This window comes from Planococcus citri, chromosome 5 (assembly GCF_950023065.1).
Source record: "Planococcus citri chromosome 5, ihPlaCitr1.1, whole genome shotgun sequence".
NCBI lineage: Eukaryota > Metazoa > Arthropoda > Insecta > Hemiptera > Pseudococcidae > Planococcus > Planococcus citri.
Genome location: NC_088681.1, coordinates 22,938,548 through 22,962,849, shown reverse-complemented (window position 1 = coordinate 22,962,849; position 24,302 = coordinate 22,938,548). Strand labels below are relative to the sequence as shown.

At 35.6% G+C, this 24,302-nt stretch overlaps 1 protein-coding gene and 1 long non-coding RNA gene across 9 annotated transcripts in view; both read right to left on the bottom strand.

Annotated features, from left to right (window-relative positions):
• trol (terribly reduced optic lobes) overlaps positions 1-24,302 on the bottom strand; it is a 219,917-nt gene that overhangs the window by 132,160 nt on the left and 63,455 nt on the right. For 7 of the 8 annotated variants that reach the window (XM_065365961.1, XM_065365963.1, XM_065365966.1 and 4 more), the window contains exons 4-11: positions 14,090-14,439; positions 13,840-13,979; positions 11,163-11,322; positions 10,903-11,069; positions 10,648-10,782; positions 10,392-10,532; positions 2,851-2,958; positions 2,024-2,731 (exon numbers count right to left, since the gene is read on the bottom strand). In XM_065365961.1, the coding sequence (XP_065222033.1) occupies positions 2,024-2,731; positions 2,851-2,958; positions 10,392-10,532; positions 10,648-10,782; positions 10,903-11,069; positions 11,163-11,322; positions 13,840-13,979; positions 14,090-14,439 (1,909 nt within the window). The remainder of the gene's footprint in view (positions 1-2,023; positions 2,732-2,850; positions 2,959-10,391; positions 10,533-10,647; positions 10,783-10,902; positions 11,070-11,162; positions 11,323-13,839; positions 13,980-14,089; positions 14,440-24,302) is intronic. The other variant, XM_065365965.1, reaches the window with a different exon arrangement.
• On the bottom strand, positions 20,338-21,599 carry LOC135847546 (uncharacterized). Its single transcript, XR_010559196.1, has 2 exons — positions 21,215-21,599; positions 20,338-20,815 (listed from the first exon to the last, which is right to left on the bottom strand). It is a non-coding gene; the product is annotated as an uncharacterized LOC135847546 (long non-coding RNA).

Below are 24,302 nucleotides of genomic sequence, written 5' to 3'. Positions count from 1 at the left end.
TTACATAACGTTATATAACGTTATAATATGGTTACATAACGTTTTAGTAACACAAACACACCTAAACAAAACTGTTTCACTTTTAAAACGTTATTTTATGGTTTCCATAGCGTTATTACATAACGTTATGTAACGTTATAATACGGTTACATAACGTTTTAGTAACACAGACACACCTAAACAAAACTGTTTTACTTTTTATAACGCTATTTTATGGTTTCTATAGCGTTAATACATAACGTGATGTAACGTTATAATCAGGTTACATAACATTTTTGTAACACAAACACACCTAAACAAAATTGTCCGTCTTTTAGGACGTTATTTTAAGGTTTCTGTAGCGTTATTATACGTTTTTATAACGTTAATACACAACTTTTGTAACGTTACTGCAACATTTTTACGCAATAAAAAGATTATATGTACATAATCCGGCAGTTGGCAATAGTTTTGTTCGATCATTGGGTACAAAAATACTACGAAGAATAAATTTCAGAAAAGAACTTTTTCAACTCTATTTCACTCCGAACTGAACAAAATTTGAATTTATGAAATGAGCGTTCAAAAACTTCCCAGATAATTACTTTTATAAATGTCCAAGTTGATTTCTCAATAATTTGGCGAACTTTATTTTTTGAAAGCGAACAAGAACTATTAGATTTCTTAAATCCAAAAATTTTAATTTCTTTTAGAGTTTTGGATTTTTTGGAGCGAAAATGGAAATCAGTGAGTTGCCACCTTTCCGAACCCAAAAAAATTAGCTAAAAAAGTTGAAAATGATATTTCTTCTGGCCGTCCAGTCGTCGTCCACGCTGAAAAATTCTGGAAAAATTACCTCAAATTATCAAAAATTCGGGTGGCGTTTTTTTGTATTCTCGATTTTAAAAATTCCAAATATTACCAAGGAAAATCAAGTTTTTTCCACAAAATTTAAATTACTTAAACGATCAAAAATTCACCAAAAATTGAAAATCAACTAAATTTACACAGGGTAACTTAAACGCTCTTTTCAAAAATGAAACTCTCATTCAATTCGAAACTTCATCTATAATATAATACATAAGTAGGTATATCAAGTGGCACATTTGCAATTCATTTCTCGCCAACTGGTTCAAGCAAACATGAAATATTTGCAATAATCAACAAGAAAACACAAGAACAACATCGATAGGATAATTCTCACTTTCAAAATATGAGAATTTATGGAAGAGATAAAACGCTTTTATATACATACTTAGGTACGCATTTTGATAATAATTTAACAAAACAATGTAACCCGTTGCTGTACTCGTTTTAATTACCCACATCGTATCGTATATGCAATTGACATCATACATCAACTAAATCTCCCTCTTGCAATTAAAATAACCCATCCGTTTAATAATTCCAAACAGGCCTACACATAATAATAATGTCTAGCCACAATTCAGCAGTCATCGAAACCATAATTCTTAAGCACACGAAAGGTACCTAACCCAGAATGTGACGATCGTTAAAAGAACAAATCGTGACTTGGAGTGGATACGAAGTATTTTTCATCGTTTTAAATATATCGGTAGACGAGTCGGTTAAATAGCAAATCTATAATTACCGCATCTAATTTTAAATATTTCCGCTACTTAAATACCACCAAATCGTATATAAAACGTTATAATTTGTAATATAGTTCAAAAGAATAGTGTAATAATTTTTGGCACGAGCGAGCGTGATGCCGGGCGCGTAATCCGCTTTAATAATTTTTCAACGTTGAAAATCCTCATCGTGTCGTATTGATACGAAATTTTGTAACTTTCGTACAATTCATCCCCCCCCCCCGCGGTTCCGATGTAGGTAACCTTTGAAACAGAATAAAAGCCACAATACGAGACAGCAACGGATGAGTTTTTGCTAGGATTATTTTCAAGGCCAACGTGAGACATTTGCTCAACTTGGAACTAATCCAGGAAAAAAGGAGGTCTAGGTATGTAAAGGGCAGGATCATTTTGATGTTACGTATTACAAATGTATTCAAAAATTCACTCACCAGGAGGTGATGGCGCCGGTGTTGTAGTTGATGGAGTTGGCGGTGGTGGAGGTGGTGGTGGACGTGTTGTCGTTGTTGTGGTTGAGGTAGTACTCGGTGTTGTGCAGCCAATTTCGTCTCTTCCATCGTTACAATCATTGGTGCCATCACATATGGCTGATGCAGGTATACAACGTCCGTCACATCCAATCTCATTGGTTCTACAGCTTGGCGGGGGTGGTGGTGTAGGTGGACAGCCTGCTTCGTCTCTTCTATCAGAACAATCATCGATGCCATTACATCTGGCTGATGCAGGTACACAATGCCCGTCGCATTCAAACTCATCGTCAGAACACGTTGGGCGCGGTGGTGGTGTAGGACAGCCTGTTTCGTCTCTTCTATCAGAACAATCATCGATGCCATTACATCTGGCTGATGCAGGTACACAATGCCCGTCGCATTCAAACTCATCGACAGAACATTTTGGTGGCGGTGGTGGTGTAGGTGGACAGCCTGTTTCGTCTCTTCCATCAGAACATTCGATGATGCCATTACATTTGGGTGAACAACCCCCGTCACATTCAATCTCACTGAGTCTACATATTGGCGGCGGTGGTGTGCAGCCTGCTTCATCTGCTCCATCGTTACAATCCTTGTTATTATCGCATCTTTTCGTTATAGACTCGCAACGTCCATCACATTCGAACTCGGTGTCATTATTACATTTAACTGGCAACATAAAATTCACACGCGTCAGTTATTTAGCTTCGCATAAACATTTCTGACAATCTGAAATCATCTCATTTTTCAAAAAAAATGTAAGTACATGAATATTGCGTTTCACTTACGAGGGCAGTCTTTTTCATCTGTACGGTCGTCACATTCGTCGATACCATTGCAGCGTTTACTCAAAGAAACACATCCATTATCGCAGAAAAACTCTGATTCGAGACAAGCTGAAAAGAAGAAAAACAAAATGATAACTCAGCTCACAAATAATAGTAGATTGACGCAATCCACGGATTAAACGATTTTTGTTACACGAATGTTTGATAAATGATGAAAATTGCGTATGAAAAATGAAATGCACAATGATTTTTGATTAGCAATGATTGAAAGAGAAAATGTATTGCGAATACATGGACATCCACGTATAGGTACTATTTATCTACCTGGAGTAATAACCCCATTTTGACTACTTTTACAAGCCGTTTGTCCCATCACCGATATTATTCTACGTGTTTGCAGTTCACATGAGTTTCAATAATACACAAACTTGGAAATATCTACAATCTGGAAGCATTTGATATTCGAATTGTCACAATCGTAGTTACCCTTTGATGGGTTCAATCGGAAAACTAAGGTCAATTTTGTGTTCAGCAAGTTCTGAAGCTCCGTGTTTAAATTTCTACTGTATAGAAAAAAAGAGCAATAGGTAGGTAGTGGAGGGGGGGGGGAATTTGAGACGGGTCAAGTTCATATTATGTTCAGCATCTCTGAAAACAAGCCATTCGTTACATCTCACTCACCAGTTTTTGAAATTTCAAGACTCAAATAGGGGGGGGGGGGCAGATAAAGGATTCAAAAACAATAAATAAAATCAGAAGAGCTCAAAGTTGAAGTTACACTGGCAGAGGAATCTTATGAAGCGACATTCTCCGATTTTAACTAAACCAAGCCAGATTGAAAGATAATGTCCTGTCCTAAAGTTCACGTAACCAAAATTTCAGAAGCGAAATTCATTTTTTGGATTTTTCGTGAATTTTTGATAATTTAAAAAATTAAACACTTGGTATGCGCCATTTTGGGGCCTCCATTGATTTTTTTTCATTTTTTCCAGAAATTTCAAATTTCTCAGAAAGGGCCATAAAGGATTTTAGAACCTATAAAGCGTGGTCGGTGCTTATCAGGCTCCTCTCGACCATTTTTGATGGTAACCGCAAAATTCCACCAGCGACAGCAGCTTTCAAAAGTGAATTTTTGACCAATTTGTAAATTCTAGAAAAAGTAAATTATAGGTTTTTAAAAGTTCATTTTTTCAACCTTCCAAAGTGATTTGAAGTTTCTGGAAAAAATTGAAAAATCGCTGGAGGCTTCAAAAAAGGTTAAAACTAGTGATTGTAGATGTGTGGGAATTGCATTGAAGGAATTATTTACATTGATTTACATTGATCAAAAAATTTACGTTTCATGAAAAATTTTAAAAATTGCTCTGAAAACAGCTTTTTTGAGTTTTTAAAATTTTTAAAAATTGTCAAAAATCAATTTCAACGCTCGAAGTTTTTAGTTACGGGGATTTTAGGACACGCTTTTTCGATCGTCATAGCTTGTTTTCATTGAAATCGGAGAGTGTCAGGCTGTCAGTTCAAAAGGTTCACTTGTGAGAAAGCTCAACTTCTCATGATGAACACAAAAGTACTACCATTCAAAAATTTGGGAAAAAAATCCAAAAAGCATACGTTTTTATGATATTTACAACAGTATTATTATGCTTTTTGGGATGGAATTCGCAAAACCAGGTGGGGTACAGAGTCCCAAAATATTTGTCAAAATATTTTAAAAAAAATGCAAGTGCTGAATACGAAAATTTGGTACCTAACTTGTTTTAATTTTTTATGTTTCACCCCTCCCAAACTTCGCTGAAAATCGTCGAAAAATGCAACTGATGAGCTAGAATTTTGGGAATCGTATTTTCATAGTCACAAGTCTATGCTTTGGATGTTTTCTTTTCAACAGTAAAAGCATTAAATACCTAGGTATTTGAAAAAAAAAAAAGTCAAGTTTTCTGGAGTTTGGGTACGATTTTGAGTCTGCGCATTCAAATGGGTATTTTTGGGCCCAAAATTTCCAAAAGTTGCCCAAAGCCAGTCGAAAAATGCTACTGGGTGCTATAATTTTTGGAATCGTTTGAAAATCGACTTTTGACGAGAGACAATTCTCAAATTTGTAGTTGCCCAATCGCATTTTTCGATCATTTTTGTACAATTTTTCAAATATTTAGGGCCTAAAAAATACCTCATGGGTCCTATGAATTTTTAATGCTTGGCACATCATGGGAATTTGTTTTTTTTTGTTTCGTTTTAGGCACATAAAAGTTTGAAACCCTTGAACCACTTTGAGATCAGTAATTTTGCGATTGGGCAGTTATATTATAATTAATGTTCTAATAAACTGTCTTAGGGGTATTCTTACTCTTGAAAAAACAAAAACAAAACAAAATCAGGTCAAATCGGTCCTTGCACACTCGTGAGGTTTCTTTGTGAGTTTGAATATTTACTTTTTATTTCAACTGAGCCCTATGATCTCCCCCCTCTCTCCATCTCAATGCTCTACATGCGGTTAAAATTACAAAAAATTAAAAATAGCAAGTGATGCATCGCTTGTCAAGGTTTCGAAATACTGAACTCGAATATTCATTTATTTTTTGAAAAAGACCACTCTGCAAGTTTTTTTTTAAAAAAAAGTGAAAAATTACGAAAATGTGGAGTGACTTGTGGATTTAATTTCAAGATACTGAAGGTGGATATGTCTCCTCAGTGCTCTCCCAGCTCCCAAATTTTAGAAAAAGCATGGAAAATTACACAAATAAGATTTGTCGAATCGATTCCCACGAATTTTGTGACGTCGATTTTCGAAATTGGTCAAATTTCTCACACATACTGATGAGTGATGACCCTCGACATTTAGCATTACGTTTTTACAATTTTTCGTACATTTTTGAGTAAAATTTGGGAACTGGAAAGGCAAACATAAAGTATACCGTCATCCACGTCCACGTGCATAAAACAAATTCTTAAATTAAATATGAAGCTACTGAGCCCCCACTACAATGAGCAGTTTCCAACACCAAAGAGCAAATGAAGGCAATTCAACACCACTCGTTAACACAACAAGGGATGAACATTTAATGAACAAAAAACACACGCATTTCTAGGCCCACACACGAAGCAGTATCTACTCGTCACAAATATTTGAAAAAAAAATCATTCGAGGCGCATCATATCATATCCCAACGTCAAAAAAATTCGATGAGAAAATAATACTACATCGAAGCCAAACGTTTGAAAATGAATTTACAAAAAAAAAATCCATCTCTCGTCACATATCAAGCAAAAAAAATCGAGCTTCCGCCATATCGAGACATTGGCATGTTAGCTGCGTCTAATCAGCTCGAGGGAGCAAAAAAATTCCGCACGAATTACTACCGCAGTAGGTACACCCAGGGGAGAGAAAAAAATACACGTAGACAATCCATAGTGACGAGAACTGACACCGAACAACTTGTTGATATGCACGCGAACATAGCCAGGCTGAGCAGCGGTGCAGGGCGCAAGTCGCAGGCGAGATTTCGAGGGTAAATAGCCGAGACCTAAAATAGGTAGCTAGCTCTAAATACCGTGTATAGTGTATACTGTATACTCTTACAAAAATATATGAACCCGGTCTAAAACTATACCCACGTCGAAACATCGGACTATATCCAACGTCCGGAATAATTAAGCCTTTAAGTAAAGCTTTTGGAAATACGATGCGCCTTCCTCAAGTTTTTCTATACCGCGAGTTAAACTCAACTTTAAAAGGCCGCCGCTGTAACATTAAAAGCTTGTAACTCGGTAGCGATTGACAATTAAGTAAAATAACGATGCTGCGCTGCGGTATTCTTGATGTACCGAAATAAATTTAACAATCGTTTAGTAAATTTACCTTCAACTTTAACTAACCTAGCTACCTACTCGTTTTAAACGTCATATAACTTTGAGCGATTCTGTATAACTTTATGCTTAGCTTTAAAAGCTAAAATCTAGCTATAATTTTCGCATAAACAACTACCCGGTTATACACGTACATTATTACAACGTACGAACCGAGCTAACTACGTATACACTTCCCATCATCTAATTTGAAATTTTATAATTATGAAACATATTGTATTTTAAAGTGGTGAAGCTTGCTGACTTCCATAGGTACATTAAACAATATGTTTTCTGGACTAAATTACTAACGAAGAAGGTATCCAAACTTTCACAAAAAAATCTTTCAAACAGACGAAAAATGAAATCGAGCAAAATTTCAGACCCTCAATTTCATTTTTCGATTTTTGATAAGTCTTCAGAAATTTAAAGGCCCATTTCTTACGAGAAAAAAAATCAAAATTTAATAAAATTGAAATAGAAAAATGAAAGTTGATTTTGTACACCCAATTTTTGAACCACCTCAGTCATGAGTCAATTGATGGTGATTTTGAGCTGTTTTAAATACTCCATCGGATTTTTGAATTTTCCAGTTTTCAAAAAATTCAATCAAAAAGATTCCTAATTCTGTGTCTGTAAACTTGGATTGACCGTTTTCGTGACATTTTTGACCAATTTTAACCACAATTCTTCAAAACAATTAAATTCTGGTTTTTGATCACAGAAAAGTCATAAATAAGAGTTGCAAACAATTTTTAAAAAATAACGTAATTTTAGATTCTTTTTCGATTTTTTTTCTGTCGTTGTGATGTCTACGTAGAGTCAAGATGAGAGGTCATTCCATTCATTATTGATATTCTTGAAAAATGAAATGAACGAAAATTTTTCCAAATCGAAATTGGTAAATAAAAATTATATCAAGAAAGGCAAACTCTTCATTTTATAGAGTGAATTATGAAGTTTTTTTTTTTGAAAATTTTAACAGGTACTCAACATTTTCTACTAATTATTTTTTATTTTTTTTATTTTCTTTGTGAATTAGGTTCTCTCTCCTTTCCTACTTAATGACCAATCAGATGATGCATCAATAAACAAATATTTTTTTCTGCTGCTCAATTCCAATATTCCACCAATCTAAGCGGATGAGAATTAAATTAGATTAATAGATTATTTTTCCTGCATCTGGAGGTTAGGCAAGCACACCTACATCAACGATACTCTTCCAAACGAAAGAAAACGTAAAAATACAATAGTTCTATTTTTTTTTACAACTTGACAAAATAATAAGTTGAAAAATTATTTTCACAATTATTTCAATTTACTATAAATCAAATAAAATTTCTCAAAGCATATTTTTAAAAATTTTTAAAAATTGAATAGCTCGCTTTTCAACCCAAAAACTCGACTTACTTAATAAGTCGCTGATTCGTACTCAGCCAATTCAAGTTTGTTCTAAAATGCATTTTCTTCGTAGAATTTACTTTACTTAATAATTTTTCAAAATTTGCTTTATTTGTCTGATCTTTTGCTAAAAATTTCGGATTTCAGAATAATTTTCTTTTTAGTTGGCAAAATTATCATAAAAAAATGTAAATTGAGGTAATTATATGTTCATTATTGAATTCAAAATGGTGATGCAAAAAAAAAATCGACTAAAATGAGGTTTCCCCAGCTCGAAGAGTGCTGTTGGAACACGATTTTTTGACCATTTAAATAGCATCTGAAGGCTAAAAGTGATGAAATAATTACAAAAAATAAAATTTTAAGATGGAAAAAAAAACGAAAAAAATTTGAAGGAATTTACCTTCAAAAAGTTTTAAAGACTGAATTTTTTTGGCGAATTTTTAAAAATCAAAATTTGACTCACTGCTCACAAAAAAAAATCAAAATTTGATCAAATTGGCATAAAAGGCTGCATTTTGGTTTGTACCCTATTTTTGACCTCCTGAGTCGATTAGTGATGATTTTGAAACTTTTTAGAGCCTCCAGCGGATTTTCAGATTCTACAATTTTCGAAAAACCTCTGTAAAATTCAGCTCATGTAAACACAGACGAATTCATACATTTTTAATTTTCAATTTTTTTTTTTTTTTTTTTTTTTGAAACATTTGATTGAGATATAAAATTTTGAATTGAAACTGACACAGAAATATTTTGAAATTATGAGCTTAATCGATCGAAAGTATCACCAAAATGGCGAATCCGAGTTTATAGGGGCTGAATTCCATTATCAACAGCGATTTTTCGAAATCTGGGGAATCCGAAAATCTGGCGGAGACTTCAGAATGGTTTAAGACCATCACGGATCGACTCGGAAGGTCAAAAATAGGGCACAGCCAAATTTTAGCCTTTGGAGTCAATTTGATCAAATTTTATTTTTTTCCATGAGAAATGGGTCAAATTTCAATTTTTATAAAAATTCGTCAAAAATCTAAAAACAAATTTTAGCACCTGGAATTTTGGCTGGTGATGTATTTTAGAGTCTTCTTTCGGTTCCCTTTGGCCTTTTGTTGGTTCAAAAATTTTATGCTGGTTGGATACTTACTTCTTTAAAGTCAAAAAATATTTTAATCAAGAGAACAGAAAAAAGGATAGATTAGATCCAAAACCTGCAATTTTTCCACTTTTTTCCAGAACTTTTCAATTTCCCTGCAACTTTTCGAAAAAAATTAATGATTCTAACCCCTTCACCCCTCCCAATATTGGATACATCGTTTTCATAAAATATATGAAATACTTATGCACTCGTAAAGTTACGTACGAAAAAAATCATATTTTAATTTCCATACTCATGCAACGAGTACCAGTCAGATGCTTTTTAAACGCAATAATTAAGAAACTAATTCCGTAATCATAAATTTCGAATTCTCCATAAAAACGTTAAACTGACCGAAGAAAAATATGCCAATTTCGCTTACAATTAATCATATCGGCGTAATAATTTCGTAACCATGCATATCAAATGAAAAAATTAAATCAATTAACCTTTAATCCAAAGTTACCACGAGTAGTAACACATCGCATACTTGTCAAGCAGCCAATTCGTATCGAATTTATCTGCCTCTTTTTACAAAATGCCTTCTACATACCGCGACGTGTGACCAATTAGAACAAAAAGAAAAAATCGATAGACCGCCGATAAAAATTGAAAAAATTTCGGCATTGGTAAAAATTACAGTAAATTAAAAGTACATTTTTTTTTTACAGCAAATATAGCCAAATAGGCGCAAAACATTCGCTCGTAATTTCTTCATTGAACAATATGTGTCAAATAAGGCGCTAGTTATTGATACGATAACACAAATTGTCACATACTATCGTATTTTTTATCATTGAGCCTATTTATTCGTGATTTGTTTTTTTGCACTTTTGGACTCTTCGTCGTTTGATATGCTAGAAAAAGCCGAAACCGGATTCGATGTCAGTGGCGCCGGCTACACGGTCGCGTGGCCACGATTAAATAATAAATATACTAGGTACACTGTTTCAATGACACGTGTGACGTAACGAGATGACTTACGAGTATTGACTTGTACGTATGTAAATTGTAAATTGCGATTGAAAATGGACATAAGCTTGCAATATGAAAAAAATCACGCTAAAGCGGCGTACGGACAAAAAGCAAAATGCGAAACAACCACAACAACAACAACAAAATGAACATCGCAGTAATCTACTCGCAAACTTTGCAAAAGTACCTTGGCCTGGGGTCTTATCGCAAGTTGGTGGTTCGTCTTCGCCACCGGGGCAATCCTTTTTTCCGTCGCATTTAACACTGCCACAAACCAATATTCCACCAGAATTGGGACAAGTAAATTTATCATCCGCTCTACATCGATCTAATCAATGCGAGAAAGGACACGTATTTATAGGTAGGAAGGTATAGTATATGGTACATAATTAGATAAGTATAGCGCTATTTATGTTCAGGATGATGAAACGCGATCACAATACCTGAATCCGGGCATTCTTCTTCATCGGTATTATCTGGACATGAGGCGGTTTTATCGCATCTGCCTGATGATGGGATACATATATCCGAATCCCGGCAGGGGATTTCCGTAGGAGAACACTGGAAAGGAAGTTTATCTGCAATGGTAAAAAAAATAGATTGCCGATCAGGCTTGTTTCAAAGTTCGAAAAAAAAAATACATACCCATAAGCACATAAATAATTTGTAAGGGTAATTGAAATGCAATTGCTACTTACCTCCAAAATCGCGAACATAGAGTGAGATCGGCGATGCCGCTAACGTGCCAATTTTTTCATGACCAGCTAGGTAACCAGATAACGTGCCTTCGACTTGTTCCCTGCTTTCAGCACTGGAGAACTCGAGATCCACTACAGCCTTGGACTGAGACAAGTCAGTTGTAATTCTGTTCGATTAGAAAAGAAAGAAAAAAATTATTAATTTTTTTCTTGAGGATTCAAATACATAAATGTATAATATCAATATTTGCGTCACTTACAAAATAGCCACTAAGCGAGCTGAGACAAAATCTGGCGCGGAGAATATTTCTTTAACACCAGTGGTAATTTTAAGCTCGTATTCTTTGAATATTGAGCTGGAATGGTCATTGAAATCATACGTGTAAGCCTCCATAAGCTTGATATAAACTCGAAAATGACCTGCAAATTAAGAAAGCAACGTTGAATGCAATAAAAAAGAGAAATGTCAGTAGAAGAAAAATAGGGTAAAGTCTCCTCCCCCAGGAAAGTGGATAAGTTAATAAATTCCAAAAGTAAAGAAAAAAAAACATTTCCGTCAAAATTTCTCGCCAAATTCCAACACACTTTAATAGGTCGCAAGGTCATCCTTGAATAATTCTAAAGACATTTTTAACATGAAAAACATTGTTTTTTTATTTTTTTACTTCTGGAAACAAGCTTTTGCTCTCGTTTTGCTCAGATCTGTTTGCTTTTCATTTCTAAAATTAAAATTTGTAAAAGTCAAGTGATTTTTTTCAAAGTTTTTAAAAATCTTAGGTACCTACACAATGTTAAGAATTTGTTATAATGTTTTCCAAGTTCTTAACAAAATATTTGGAAAATCAATTTTTTTTCGTTTTTGAAAGTTAAACCATAGATGTATTACGAATTCGAAGATCACCTTTTTTTAAGTTTTTAAAAGTCTGACATAATAAATTTAAAAACAATTTTTTCCAAGTTTTCAAAAGTCAACATGACGCGGATCAGAGTGATGCAAATTACGAAAAGACTTCCGTCGCAAAAAACATACCTAATTACCTATCTATGTCAGCAAAAAAAAAAAACAAACAATTTTGCATTCCTATACTAGATATGTATGTACACCTATCTTCGAAATAAGGATTCCAAAAAGGAGAGAAGAGGGGTGAAAAAATTTCAAAATATCGAGAAAAAGATGAGCGTATAGATTCTGAAAGCGCTGATTTTGATTCTAAATTCTAGTTTGATCACAAAATCAAAATCAGCCTCCCCCTCAACGTCTTCAAATGGAGTTTGTGGCTAAAAATTTTGAAAAATTTTACATGGGCATTAAATACTTAGGTTTTTTTATAGCTCCGATATGAATACTAACATCAGTTTGAACCATTAATCAAAAGTAAGGCCCACCGTGGGGGCTTGAAAATTTAAAAAATGCAACATAGGTATTGAAATTTAGGTTTCTGAGGGAGCTGCCCGATCTCCGATGGTGAAGCTATAATGAAACCGTTTCATAGAGGGGAGAGTAGAAAAGCTGCAGTTCTAAAAGCTTATTTACACGAGTCAATGATCTTAAGAGGTCAGTCAGTCAGGCAGGCAGGCAGGCAGGTAGGCAGACAGACGACCTTGAGATGCCAGACAGATGGGTCAATGACCTCGAGAGACTAGACAAGTAGACAGATGACCGTGAGAGGCCATACAAACAGGTCAATAACCTCAAGAAGTCAGACAGACGCCCTTGGGAAACTAGACATGTAGTTCAGTGTCCTCGATAGTCTAGACATACCGGTCAATGACCTTAAGAGACCAGACAGACGACCTTGAATAGCCAGACAGGCACTCAGACAACTTCAAGAGGCCATGACAAGCAGGCAGAAGGCCATGAGAGGTTAGATAGGTAGGTCAGTGACCTTAAGAGGCCAGTCAGACGGGTTGATGACTTTAAGAGGCCAGTCAGACGAGTTGATGACTTTGAGAGGCCAGATAGGCAGACAAGCGACCTTGGGAAGTCATATTTACGGGTCGATGACTTTTTATTCCGAAGCCCATTTGACTCCAAAACCAAAATTCAGTCCCAATTGAAGATTGGTAAGACAGATTCTTGAACGTTTGAAGGCCCTAAGGCTATTCCACCGTTCATTTAGTTGAGACACAATTTCTTTAATTTTAGCCCCTCTCCTGCCATCACAAGCACAAATTTATCTATTCAATTTCAAAAGATTCAATCTTCAGCTTTTTAATTCGTGAGTTAAAAAAATTTAGCACCCCATCAAAAAATTGAGAGTCCTAAAAATGTGGTCAAGCTGCTGCTATATATCCTGTTGTATTAAATTCATCCTCAAAATATGATTTTGTTTAAGTTCGACAAGAAAACATCTGTATTTTCTGGAGAACTCGACTGCTCATTTTTCAATTTTTTCATTGGATTAAGCAATTTTGTTTTTTTTGAAAAATTCAACCCTTGGAAAGTTCTGGGAAGCTGATCTGTTTTCCCTGAGTTATTCTACAGGTCCTCATACTCCAGTAAAAAACTGGTCAAAATCAACAAACCGCTCTACATTCTTTGCTATTTCAGCTACATCTACTCTAACGTTGTAATTTTTGTGCAAAAAACATTTTTTTACAGTCGTAGCTCTATACAATAATTTTTCAAAACAAAAAAACAAAACAAAAAACAACAACGTATAGACTAATTTTGAAAACCTGCAACTTAAACCAGATTTTTGAAGGGACATCTTCAAAAAAAAAAAAAAAAAATGGATTTTGACAAACTTTTTTTTTTGTTTTTGGAACTAAATACGTAAATTAATTTAACGAATTTTGCATCTTCTATCTTTTGCTAATTATTTTGGCTGAATTTTCAATTTTTGGCTCCATGAGTAACTTCCCTTATAAAAGTAAAATTACAAAATTCGTAGATTTAATATAAGTACTCGTAAAAATTCAAGTGCTGGTCCATACTTTTTTTAGCCCCCATGGGTGATGTTGGAATTGTTGTCGATGATCCAGAAAATGTCGGATCATCCGGATCTTCTGGATCTACTTCTTCTGTACTGGTGCCGTTTCCTTCTTCTTCATCGTCATCCACATTTTCTGGATCGCTGCGTAAAAATGAAGATTACGCGTGAATTTTCCCCAGCATACAAAAAATATTTTTACAGTTCACTCAGGATTTTATACTTATATAAGCTGCTCAGGTGTAAATACTCACGGTTTTGCTGATTGTCTTTTTTGACGAGTAGTACTGATAAAGGTATTGGCTGGCAGGGTGGAGCCCGTTGACGGTTCATCAGAATTTGGTGTTCTGGTCGGAACGCCAAGAGCAGAACCCAAACCCCGGAACCAATCACCAAGATCTCTTTTAAAACGATCGAAACGTTGACTAATCCTTTCTGATAACGGTTCCTCGTAGCTTTTGCGATCATTGCGAGTATTTATCGAAATATCGTTATCCAAAGAAACTGCATTGGGGTAATCAGAATCACCCTGACTAGAATTGTTGAGTTTTAGATCGCGAACCACTTGCAACTCCTCTTCTTCGAACACCAAATCATTATCATTCTGCAACAACAAAATTAATACATAAACCATTACAATTTGATTCAAAAACCAAACAAGTCCAGTAACTTTAAAAAATAATATTATAAATTTTTGAAATACTACATACATAGGTACATTAAATAAGGAATCCTTCGATGAAAAAGAATTGCTGTTGAAGCGAAAATATTACGGCAACCTTTTTTACTGCAGGCAATCAGATTTTGTTGCCTTGTAACGTCAAAATAAGTAACCCACTTCACATGACTGTTGAACAAGTTGTCTAATAAAGTAACAACGAGAGGCGATGAAACGCCTTGCATTAAAATTCGGTGCCTAAATATTTGTTTTTTTCTCTTCAGGCCAGAAGCCAGAACATTTTAATTTTTGGTGAAATGCAAGGAATACCTAATTATATATCCTAAGAACCTGTGCAGCTGAAAGTTACACAGCATAAGAAAGTATGTTATTTTTTTTTCTCTCAGTATTACTGCGAATGATGTTCCAATATTTTTATTTTGTAATTTTCACCTCATTTTCGAACTAAAAATGCAACATTCAAAATTTCTTCACTTCATATTAAATTTTTTCAAACTTAAGCTGAAAAAAAAATGGGTCGTCTATTCATGTAGGAATCCTCAGCCAAAATTGTGAACAGAAGGGGTAAAAAAAAAAATCTAAAAATAACACAGTTAAAATTATTTTTTCTATCTATGAAATTTTTTTCTCAAATTTATAACAATAAAATTATAATTTTAATACGTTCATGATTTTTTTTACCAATTTCAAAAAATGTAATCTGCTTCAAAAATTTTGGTTTCCTACACCCGATGAAATACAAATCATGTAATAATGACTCTAACACGATGTTGTCAAAAAAAAGGAACTTTTTTCCCGTTTCAACGTTTCGATCAATTGATCAGAAAAATCATCAATTTTGGCAATAAAATCAACGAGAACCAATTTGAATACAATTCAACCTGCCTACAAAGTAATTCAATCATTCCTCACGTCGAGTCAATCGAATCGCTAAATTTAGGGTACCCGTCATCATGCATTTGAATTTCAGTTGAAAAAAAATAACACACGAGAAATACGAGTACATTTGCCAATAAAGTCCCAAAAAAGGAATGACACGTTCGAATACATCGATAAACGAATACAAAATTTAATCGAATCAAAAATATCCGACGAAAATAGACGATAAACGACCTTATACACTTTTAATTTCGCGTATCATTATTAAAAACAAATTACGCCTCTTAATAAACCATAAATATTAATAAGTATCAAAGTAGCTCGTCTTAACGATTGACGCTACCGCATAGCGTACTTGTGCCTAGTGCCTTGCCTACCTATAGTAGCCTACAGGGTGGCCAGAAATATTGGGTACCCCTAAAAAAGTTTTCTGCCAAATACTTCGGTTGGTCACAGTGAATGATAATAATGAGAGCACGTGATTGGTTGTTGGACTGTAGAGATAACATTCCACCAATCATATGCATCTATTTCATGTTGCCAACCTACATTTTTAATGAAACACTTTCTTTGGGGTACCCGATATTTCTGGCCACCCTGTATGTAAAACTACCTATACAATTTTTAAACGTCTTAAACTCGTCTTGCAGTTTTACGATAGGATGCTGCGATGCACATGTATGTGCTTCTTGAATGTACCTAGTTCTATTCAATGACTGGGCTTATATAGGTACAAAAGGTAGGCACGCATTTTACTCCTCATCCATCATTATACGCGATGAGTGGCCGAGACGAAAAGCGAGAAAAAAAAACATCTTACGAAATCGATCACACGTACTCGTAGGTGGTTTACTTTTTTTGAAAAAAAAAAGAGAAATGTAATTCGATATTGAAGTGAATTTCTTAAAGGAAACTTTTAATCGATGTGTAAAACATTAAGATGAGAGCCTTTTCAACTCAAATTTTTTCCAGTCTTTTCTGCGGTGGTAGGTTATGTACAATAAACCTATATGTGAGAGGTATCGATTATGATGATAAGAGCGAACTTTGTCCTTTCGATACTTTAAAAATTAATTTCTAACAATTTTTACAAACTTCCAATTCATAATTTTGAAATATTCTCTGATAATTTTATTGATCTTCGCAGGAATTTGGTAATTTTCAAAACATTTTGTATCATCAGCAAGTTCATTCTTCTTTTAAAAAAATATAATGGAAAATGTTTAAAATTCGTACGAGTATTTTTTTCAAAAATTCTAACGTATCTAAGTAAGGTTAAATTATTTTAATAAAATTCGAACAGTACGTTAAAATTTTCCATTTGTAGGATTTCAATAGGAATTTTCCATTAGTAGGATTTTTTTAAAAAACGAAAAAATTTATTGTAGGTATTGTTGGCAAAATTGGAATCGTAACCGTAACGAACTATGTTCGGTAACTTTTAAGTTTTTATTTTTTATTAAAAATGAATTTCGGTTTTGCGATATATATATTGTTGGTTACGTATAAAATGGTTTTTTGTTCTTTTCGTAAAATCGCGTAAACTGTTGGCTGTTAAATTATCGTTGTTTTTTCGTTGTTTTCGTTAGTTACTAAGTTAGTTCGCGTTAATATTATTCTTGTCGTCGTAAAGTAAAGTCATCGAGCTTTTTGCTCAGTCTCATCTGTCTGGTTTATTGATCGTTAAGGTCAATGACCGTTAATAATAAATATTTATTTATTTTGTTGAAAGTTTGTTTTTGATTTGTCGAATGTTAGGCAAGTTTAATATTGTTGTGAGTCAGATTTATCGATTTTGATCGATTTATCGTTCATGGTAGCGTGAGCGTAGTTGGTGAAACGCTCTGTAGTTCGACGACGATTTGGTATCCTGTGTGGAATCGCTCGTTCGTGTATCCGGCTTGTGTAGCTGTCTGATTTCTTCGAATTCGACGACGAGTTGTAAATGCTGTCCTATCTCCGATCAGGGAAATCTGTGACGAGAGACGATTCAGAATCCGACGACGGTAGTAGTAGTAGTAAACGTAGTTCAGGTCCTTTTCTAGGCTTCGAACCTGAAAGTCAAAGTCAACAACAAAGTACCGTGGCTAATTCAGCTACGATTAATTCGAAAAGTGGTGACTTATCTGAGTCAAATCAAAGTTCCGGCGACGCTAACGCAGCTGGTACGAGTAGTTCTGGTTCTGGTGAACAAGCTGATCCTATCGATCCCGTTCTTCCTTCGTCAAATCTACCATCCGGTCCTCCACCTCCTCCACCTCCTGGTCCATCCGACGACGAGTCTAATTTTGAAAGTAGCGACGACGAGTCCGACGAAAACGTAGATCCGCGTGACGAGTCAAGCAGTTCATCCGACGAAAGTATGTTTGGTGCCGGTGATAATCGTGTAATGGAGTCGATGGTTTTTCGCGGTACGGGCTTCGTGTCCTGGAAAAGAAAAATCAAAGTTATTTTGGCAGCCAAAGGACTTCAGACCGCAATTTTAGAAGTAAATTCGTTATCGCCGCGTAAAAAAGCGAAAGCTTTAGAAATTTTAATTAGGCACGTAGCTGAGAACGTTTTCCGACTGGTCAAGGAGACAGAGGATCCGTACGTATTCTGGACGGAGCTCAACTCCTTGTACCAGGCGGAAAACCAAGCAGCAATTATCGACTGTCAAACTCGTATTTCGAAGATTGTCATCGATATGTACAAAGGTCCGAAGGAGTTCTTGGAGGCATTTTATACGCTCGTCAACGATATGGAGAGTCTGGACGTGAAATTGACCCCTTCGGAGGTTACACGTATCTGATCAATGCGTTAGGCAATTCGCCTAAGTACGAGTCAGTGCGTATGACTGCTCGAGGACTAGTTCACGTCACAGCTGGAGATCCAAATCCAAAGTTAATTTCATCGTTGCTTTTGAGTTTGGAAGATACCTCGAAGAACTCCTCGACTTCGAAGAGTTTGACAAGTACCGGTTCAGCGATGGCCGCATCCGATCAATCCGGTAATAAAAATAGTCGTAATCGTAATTGTAATAAGTCGCGTAATCGTAGTTTGAACTCGTCCGGTAATTCGTCGAACGGTAACGGTGATCGTAGTGGTAATAATGGCTTCGTTCAAGCCAAAGATCGTACCTGCTATAAGTGTCATAAACGGGGCCATATGGCCAAGTCTTGTCGATCCGCCGGAGGGAATTATAGAAACGATACCAACCCTCGGGGAAGTATCGTTTGCTATCGTTGCAATCTGACAGGGCATATCGGTCGTAACTGTCCTCAGAACGGTGATTCGTCGCGTAATAATGGTGGTAACAGTTCGTCGAGTGGTACATCGGGTACGTCTGGTCCGTCAGGTTCGTCCGGTTCGTCAGGTCCTCGTCCGTCTATCGCGTTAGGTCTTTTTCCGTCGACATCTGAAAAAAAAGAAAATTTCTCGTTAGATGAAGGTCGTAGTCGTAATATCGTAGATGAATTCGTTAAAAATAGTGTCGGTCGTAGTAGTTTCGGTGACAGTGTTGCGATTTCTAATTTCGGAAATTCGCGTAACGTAAATATCGGGTCAAACTATTTTTTAGGTGACTCGACTGCTTTGAATCTCGGTGAAGAAAATGCATACGTCGAGACAAACGACGACGACGGCGTCGATTTTATCACGTTTGTCGTCGATAGTGGTGCGACGTCGCATTTTCTGAAACATCGTGGAGTCTTGCACGATGAGAGGAAAATAAACGAAAGTTTACAATCCGCTCATTGTGAAGTCTCTTTGATCAAAGAAGGAGTAGGTCGATTGAGAGTTCTAGCCGATGACGGAAACGTCTATTGGTTGAACGAGGTATACTACGTACCTAGTCTTTCTTTTAGTCTTCTGTCTGTGTCGAAAATCGTAGCGAATGGTTATCGTTTCTTCTTCGATGAAGATCCTCGTTTGGTCGATCCTGCGGGAAATTTAGTGTCAAAATTAGTACTTAATGATAATGGATTGTATACGATTCAATTTATGATAAATATACCTCCTATGTTGTATTCATGTTCCAATTATTCATCTGCGTTAATTTCTGACGATAGTAGTGACTCGACAAATGTAGGTAATACTTCGACGACGATAGGTAATGATTCTGGAGTTGTAGTTTCGAACGTTTCAAGTGTAGGTATAGGAAATACCAGTACGTGCAGTGACAGTGATGTAAATCTGAAAAATAAAAAGAAAGTAAATAGGTTAAAAGGTGAAGGTGACATCTGGCATCGTAGGTTGGCTCATACGAGCAAAACGGTACTAGATAAGATTCCTGAGTTACGTGGATGTGATTGCCCACCTTTCAATCAGTGTCAAATTTGCTGTAAAGCAAAACAAAAGAAACATACCTACGATTCAAGTAGGTATAGGTATCCAAATCCGCTCGATCTCGTTCATATTGACGTAATGGGTCCTATTACAGAAGGACTAGAAGGCGAGCGATATTTGATTGGCTTCGTAGATGACTGTACGAGATGGGGAGTAACGTTCGGAATGAGAAGTAAAGCCGAAGTAGGTACCTACCTGAAAAAATATGTAAATATTAGTGAAACTTTATGGAATACGAAGGTAAAGCGTATTAGGTGCGACAACGCTAGTGAGTTTATCGGAGGTACCTTCAAAGAGTTTGTCGACGAAAAAGGCATATCTATGCAGAACAGTGAGCCGTATGAGAAGCAGCATAATGGCACCGTCGAGCGTTTTTTCCGAACCATCCAAGAAAAAATGCGAGCTCTGTTATACGAAGGCGGTTTAACGAATAAATTCTGGCTTTACGCTGCATACACGGCGAACTACGTGTACAATCGTTTACCGCATTCTGCCTTGAACGATCTGTCACCGTACGAGCTGTGGAATCGCCGAAAGCCGGATTTATCGAGAGTGAGATTGTTTGGAAGCGTTGCACGAGTTCTAGTACCGCCTGAAAAGAGAAAGAAAACTGATGAGAAGTCGATCGATATGGTTTTACTCGGTTTTACAGAGACAGGTTATGTATTGTACGATGTTTTACGAAATAAATTTACGAATTCGAGTTGCGTAGAAGTAGACGAAACGCGTAAGATACACGATGTTATTAACGATCATTTGTTAAAAACATCGGTATCAGTGAGTGTAAGCGATGTGAATATCGTACCTACGGTTACACCAGTAAGTAACGTTGATTCAGCTCCTGGTTGCTCCAATTGGATAAACCCAGATGAGCTGACTGAAGCCGAACGTAGCGGTGATAATTTAGTAGGTCGTAGTTTAATCGATACATCATCTTCGGATGAACGTAGCGACGATTTTGCTTGCTTTGCACTCGCTGGGGTCGATGACCTTACGTATGAAGAAGCGTTAAACGGTCCTGAGTCGAAATTTTGGCGTGTAGCGATAGATGAAGAGTTAAAGGCGATGGAGATCAAAGACGTTTGGTATTCAGCATCTGAAAAAAGCGTAAATAAAGAGAATTATTCGAAAGTAGATAGTAAGTGGGTTCTAAAGAAAAAAATCAACTCGAATGGTGGGGTGAAATTTAAGGCTAGATTGGTGTTGCGTGGTTTCAAAGACAACCATTTTTATGAGTTGGATGAAATATACGCTCCAACACCTAATCAACCGATAATACGCTCGATGCTCAATCTAGCTATGGTCAACAAGTGGCAGTTGAGACAGCTAGATGTGAGTACTGCATTTCTCAATGGAGATATAAACCGAGGTATTATGTTCAACCCACCGAAAGGGACTAACGAAGAAAAAGGTGTCGTATATATTCTCAAACGTTCGTTATATGGGTTAAAAACGAGTCCCAAGTCATGGAACGCAAAATTGAATGAGTATTTACTTTCGCTCGGTTTCGTAAGGAGCAAAGTTGATCCGTGTGTCTACTTCGATGCCGAAAATCCTCTACGTTGCGTGTTTGTCGTTTACGTAGACGATTTTCTAATTACAGGTTGCGATGATCGTCTAATTGAGTGGTTGGTCAAGCGATTGAATGAGCGTTTTGGAATCAGAGACCTGGAACAATGCAAGAAGTTCATTGGAATGGAAATTAATCGTAGTAAAGAAAAGTTGGAAATACATCAAAATTCATATATCGAGCAGTTAGTTAATGATTACGGTTTATCTAATTCGAATAGTATCTCAACTCCAATCGAACCGGGCTTGAAGATTACCAATCTCAAGCTCGATAAAAGTTATGAAACCAAAGTGCGTGGTCTCTTAGGAAGTTTAAGTTACATAGTAAGGGGAACACGTCCCGATATCGCTTTTGCTGTAAACTTTCTAAGCAGATACCAGCACTTGGCAAACAAGGAGCTATTCGAATATAGTAAGCGTATTCTCAGGTATTTACGTAGTACGTTGAACGTGAAACTTACCTACGTAATACCTGAAGTCGTTGATAAATACTCTGTAAGAGTATACGTAGATTCGGACTTCGCTGGTGATTGTTTAGACAGGAAGTCAACGTCTGGAATTTTTGTGTTACATTATGGTAACGTAATTGACTGGGTAGTCAAGAAACAAAATTGTGTTAGTCTTTCGTCGTGTGAAGCGGAGTACGTTGCTTTAAGTTCATCTGGTAAGGAAGTTTTGGCTCGGCGAAATTTATTTCTTGAATTGGAAGTTTGTATAGATACCGTACCGATGTACTGCGATTCGAACGCAGCGATTGCCGTTGCGAATACGGTCGAATCGAAATGTACCAGACATATAGATGTCTGTTATCATCATATACGCGATTTAGTCACAAAACAGATCATTTACTTGCAAAAGATATCTTCGGCGGATCAACTTGCCGATATTTTAACCAAAGCCACGACACGTACCGTATTCGATAGACTCTGTGAGTCATTGTTTAATGCTTAAATTAAGTTTTCGAGTTGTTTTTTATGTAATTTAAGTATAATTTAACTGAAATTTTGCTGTAAAAATATTTTGTTTCAAAGTGTTTACAAACACCGGTATTGATAAGAAGCAACAAGTTTTACGTTTATTTAAGTGGTACGCGTGTTAGGGAAAATATTTTTATGGTGGGGTGTTGGCAAAATTGGAATCGTAACCGTAACGAACTATGTTCGGTAACTTTTAAGTTTTTATTTTTTATTAAAAATGAATTTCGGTTTCGCGATATATATATTGTTGGTTACGTATAAAATGGTTTTTTGTTCTTTTCGTAAAATCGCGTAAACTGTTGGCTGTTAAATTATCGTTGTTTTTTCGTTGTTTTCGTTAGTTACTAAGTTAGTTCGCGTTAATATTATTCTTGTCGTCGTAAAGTAAAGTCATCGAGCTTTTTGCTCAGTCTCATCTGTCTGGTTTATTGATCGTTAAGGTCAATGACCGTTAATAATAAATATTTATTTATTTTGTTGAAAGTTTGTTTTTGATTTGTCGAATGTTAGGCAAGTTTAATATTGTTGTGAGTCAGATTTATCGATTTTGATCGATTTATCGTTCAGGTATATAATCAAAAATTACAATTTATTTTTAAAAATCCAATTTTTTTTATCCAATCATGGGTTAAGATCTCCTTTTTTTCCCCGAAAAACAAAATTTTTTTTCATCAACTGTACATAAAGCTGAACTCAAAATTCAAATGGGCAAGAGGAAGGAGGGGTGGAGGATAAGAATCAAATTTTTTCAACCAATTTTCTCCCTTATTTTCTCAACCGTTTGTTATCAACTAGAAGATGATTTATTGAGCCCAAGCGGAGCAAAATCAAAAATTTTCCTTAAAAAAGTACATGAAACTTTTTTCAAAAGTTCCTCTTGTGAATAAAATAAATGAGCTTAGCACCGTCTTCAATTTTCAAATTCAAGTATGCCAAATCTGAAGAATACCTTTTCAAAAATTTAAAAAAAATACCAACCAGGTTATCATTTCATTTGTGCTAAAAATAAATAATAAAGCCTCCGAAAACTGCATTCATTGAAAATTGGCTACATATTTTGGGTAAACATTACACGCATTTTGAGAACCACTGAATATATTTTTTTGAAGAGACTGAAATTATTTCAATGTTTTTTTTTTTTTTTTTTGTTTTGTTTTTTGGGTGTTTATAATTACAAGAGTATTACACCCGTAAGGGGGGGGGGGGGGGTTAGATTTGGTTTGTGAGGTTGATGTTTTTTATTAGGGAGATGAATTTTTGAATTTCTGAGGGTTCGTCAGGGATAGTAGGTGGGTTTTCTTTTATCTGTAGCGTGAGTCTGTTTTGTTTTAGTTGGGGACAGTTGAAAAGTATGTGTTGGATGGATGTGGGTTCGTTTCTGCAAAATTGGCATGAGGGTTTTGGTTCTTTTTGGTATAAGTGGTTATGAGTAATTTTTGTGTGGCCTATTCTTAGTCTAGTAATCAGGATTTCTTCTTTTCTGTTCAGGTGGCCTAGATTTTTCCAGGGGAGGGTACCTAGTTTTTTTATGTTGGAAGAGTTTGTTTGAAGTTTGTTGTGACCAAAAGTTCTGCCAGTTAGTAAATGTGTTGTGAGTGATTAGAGATTTAATGTCATCAGGAGTGAGAGAGGTAAGAGGGGAGGGGGCAGCGGCTGTTTTTGCTAATTTGCCACCTATTCTAGAAACTACAACGAAATAGTTTTTATTCAGTTTTGACTCGGCAATAATACGACAAAATCGAGTCATTTTTATTGAATAATAGGTATTCAATAATTCAAAGGAAAAAAAATGTGAAACACTTCTTAAAAATTGGTATTTTCTGGAAATTAGAGACTCGTCAGAAATGAAAACTTCGAATTTATCTTTGAGGGAATCAACAGAAAAGACATGAAAAAGCATAAAAATCGAATCCTTGATTATTAGGGAGCCCCCCTCCCCACTTTTTTAGAATTTGAAAAGGATACATCCAGACCGCAGTGCAATTTATTTTTTTTTGCATAAAACTCGCAGACATGAATAATGTTTATACTTATTCT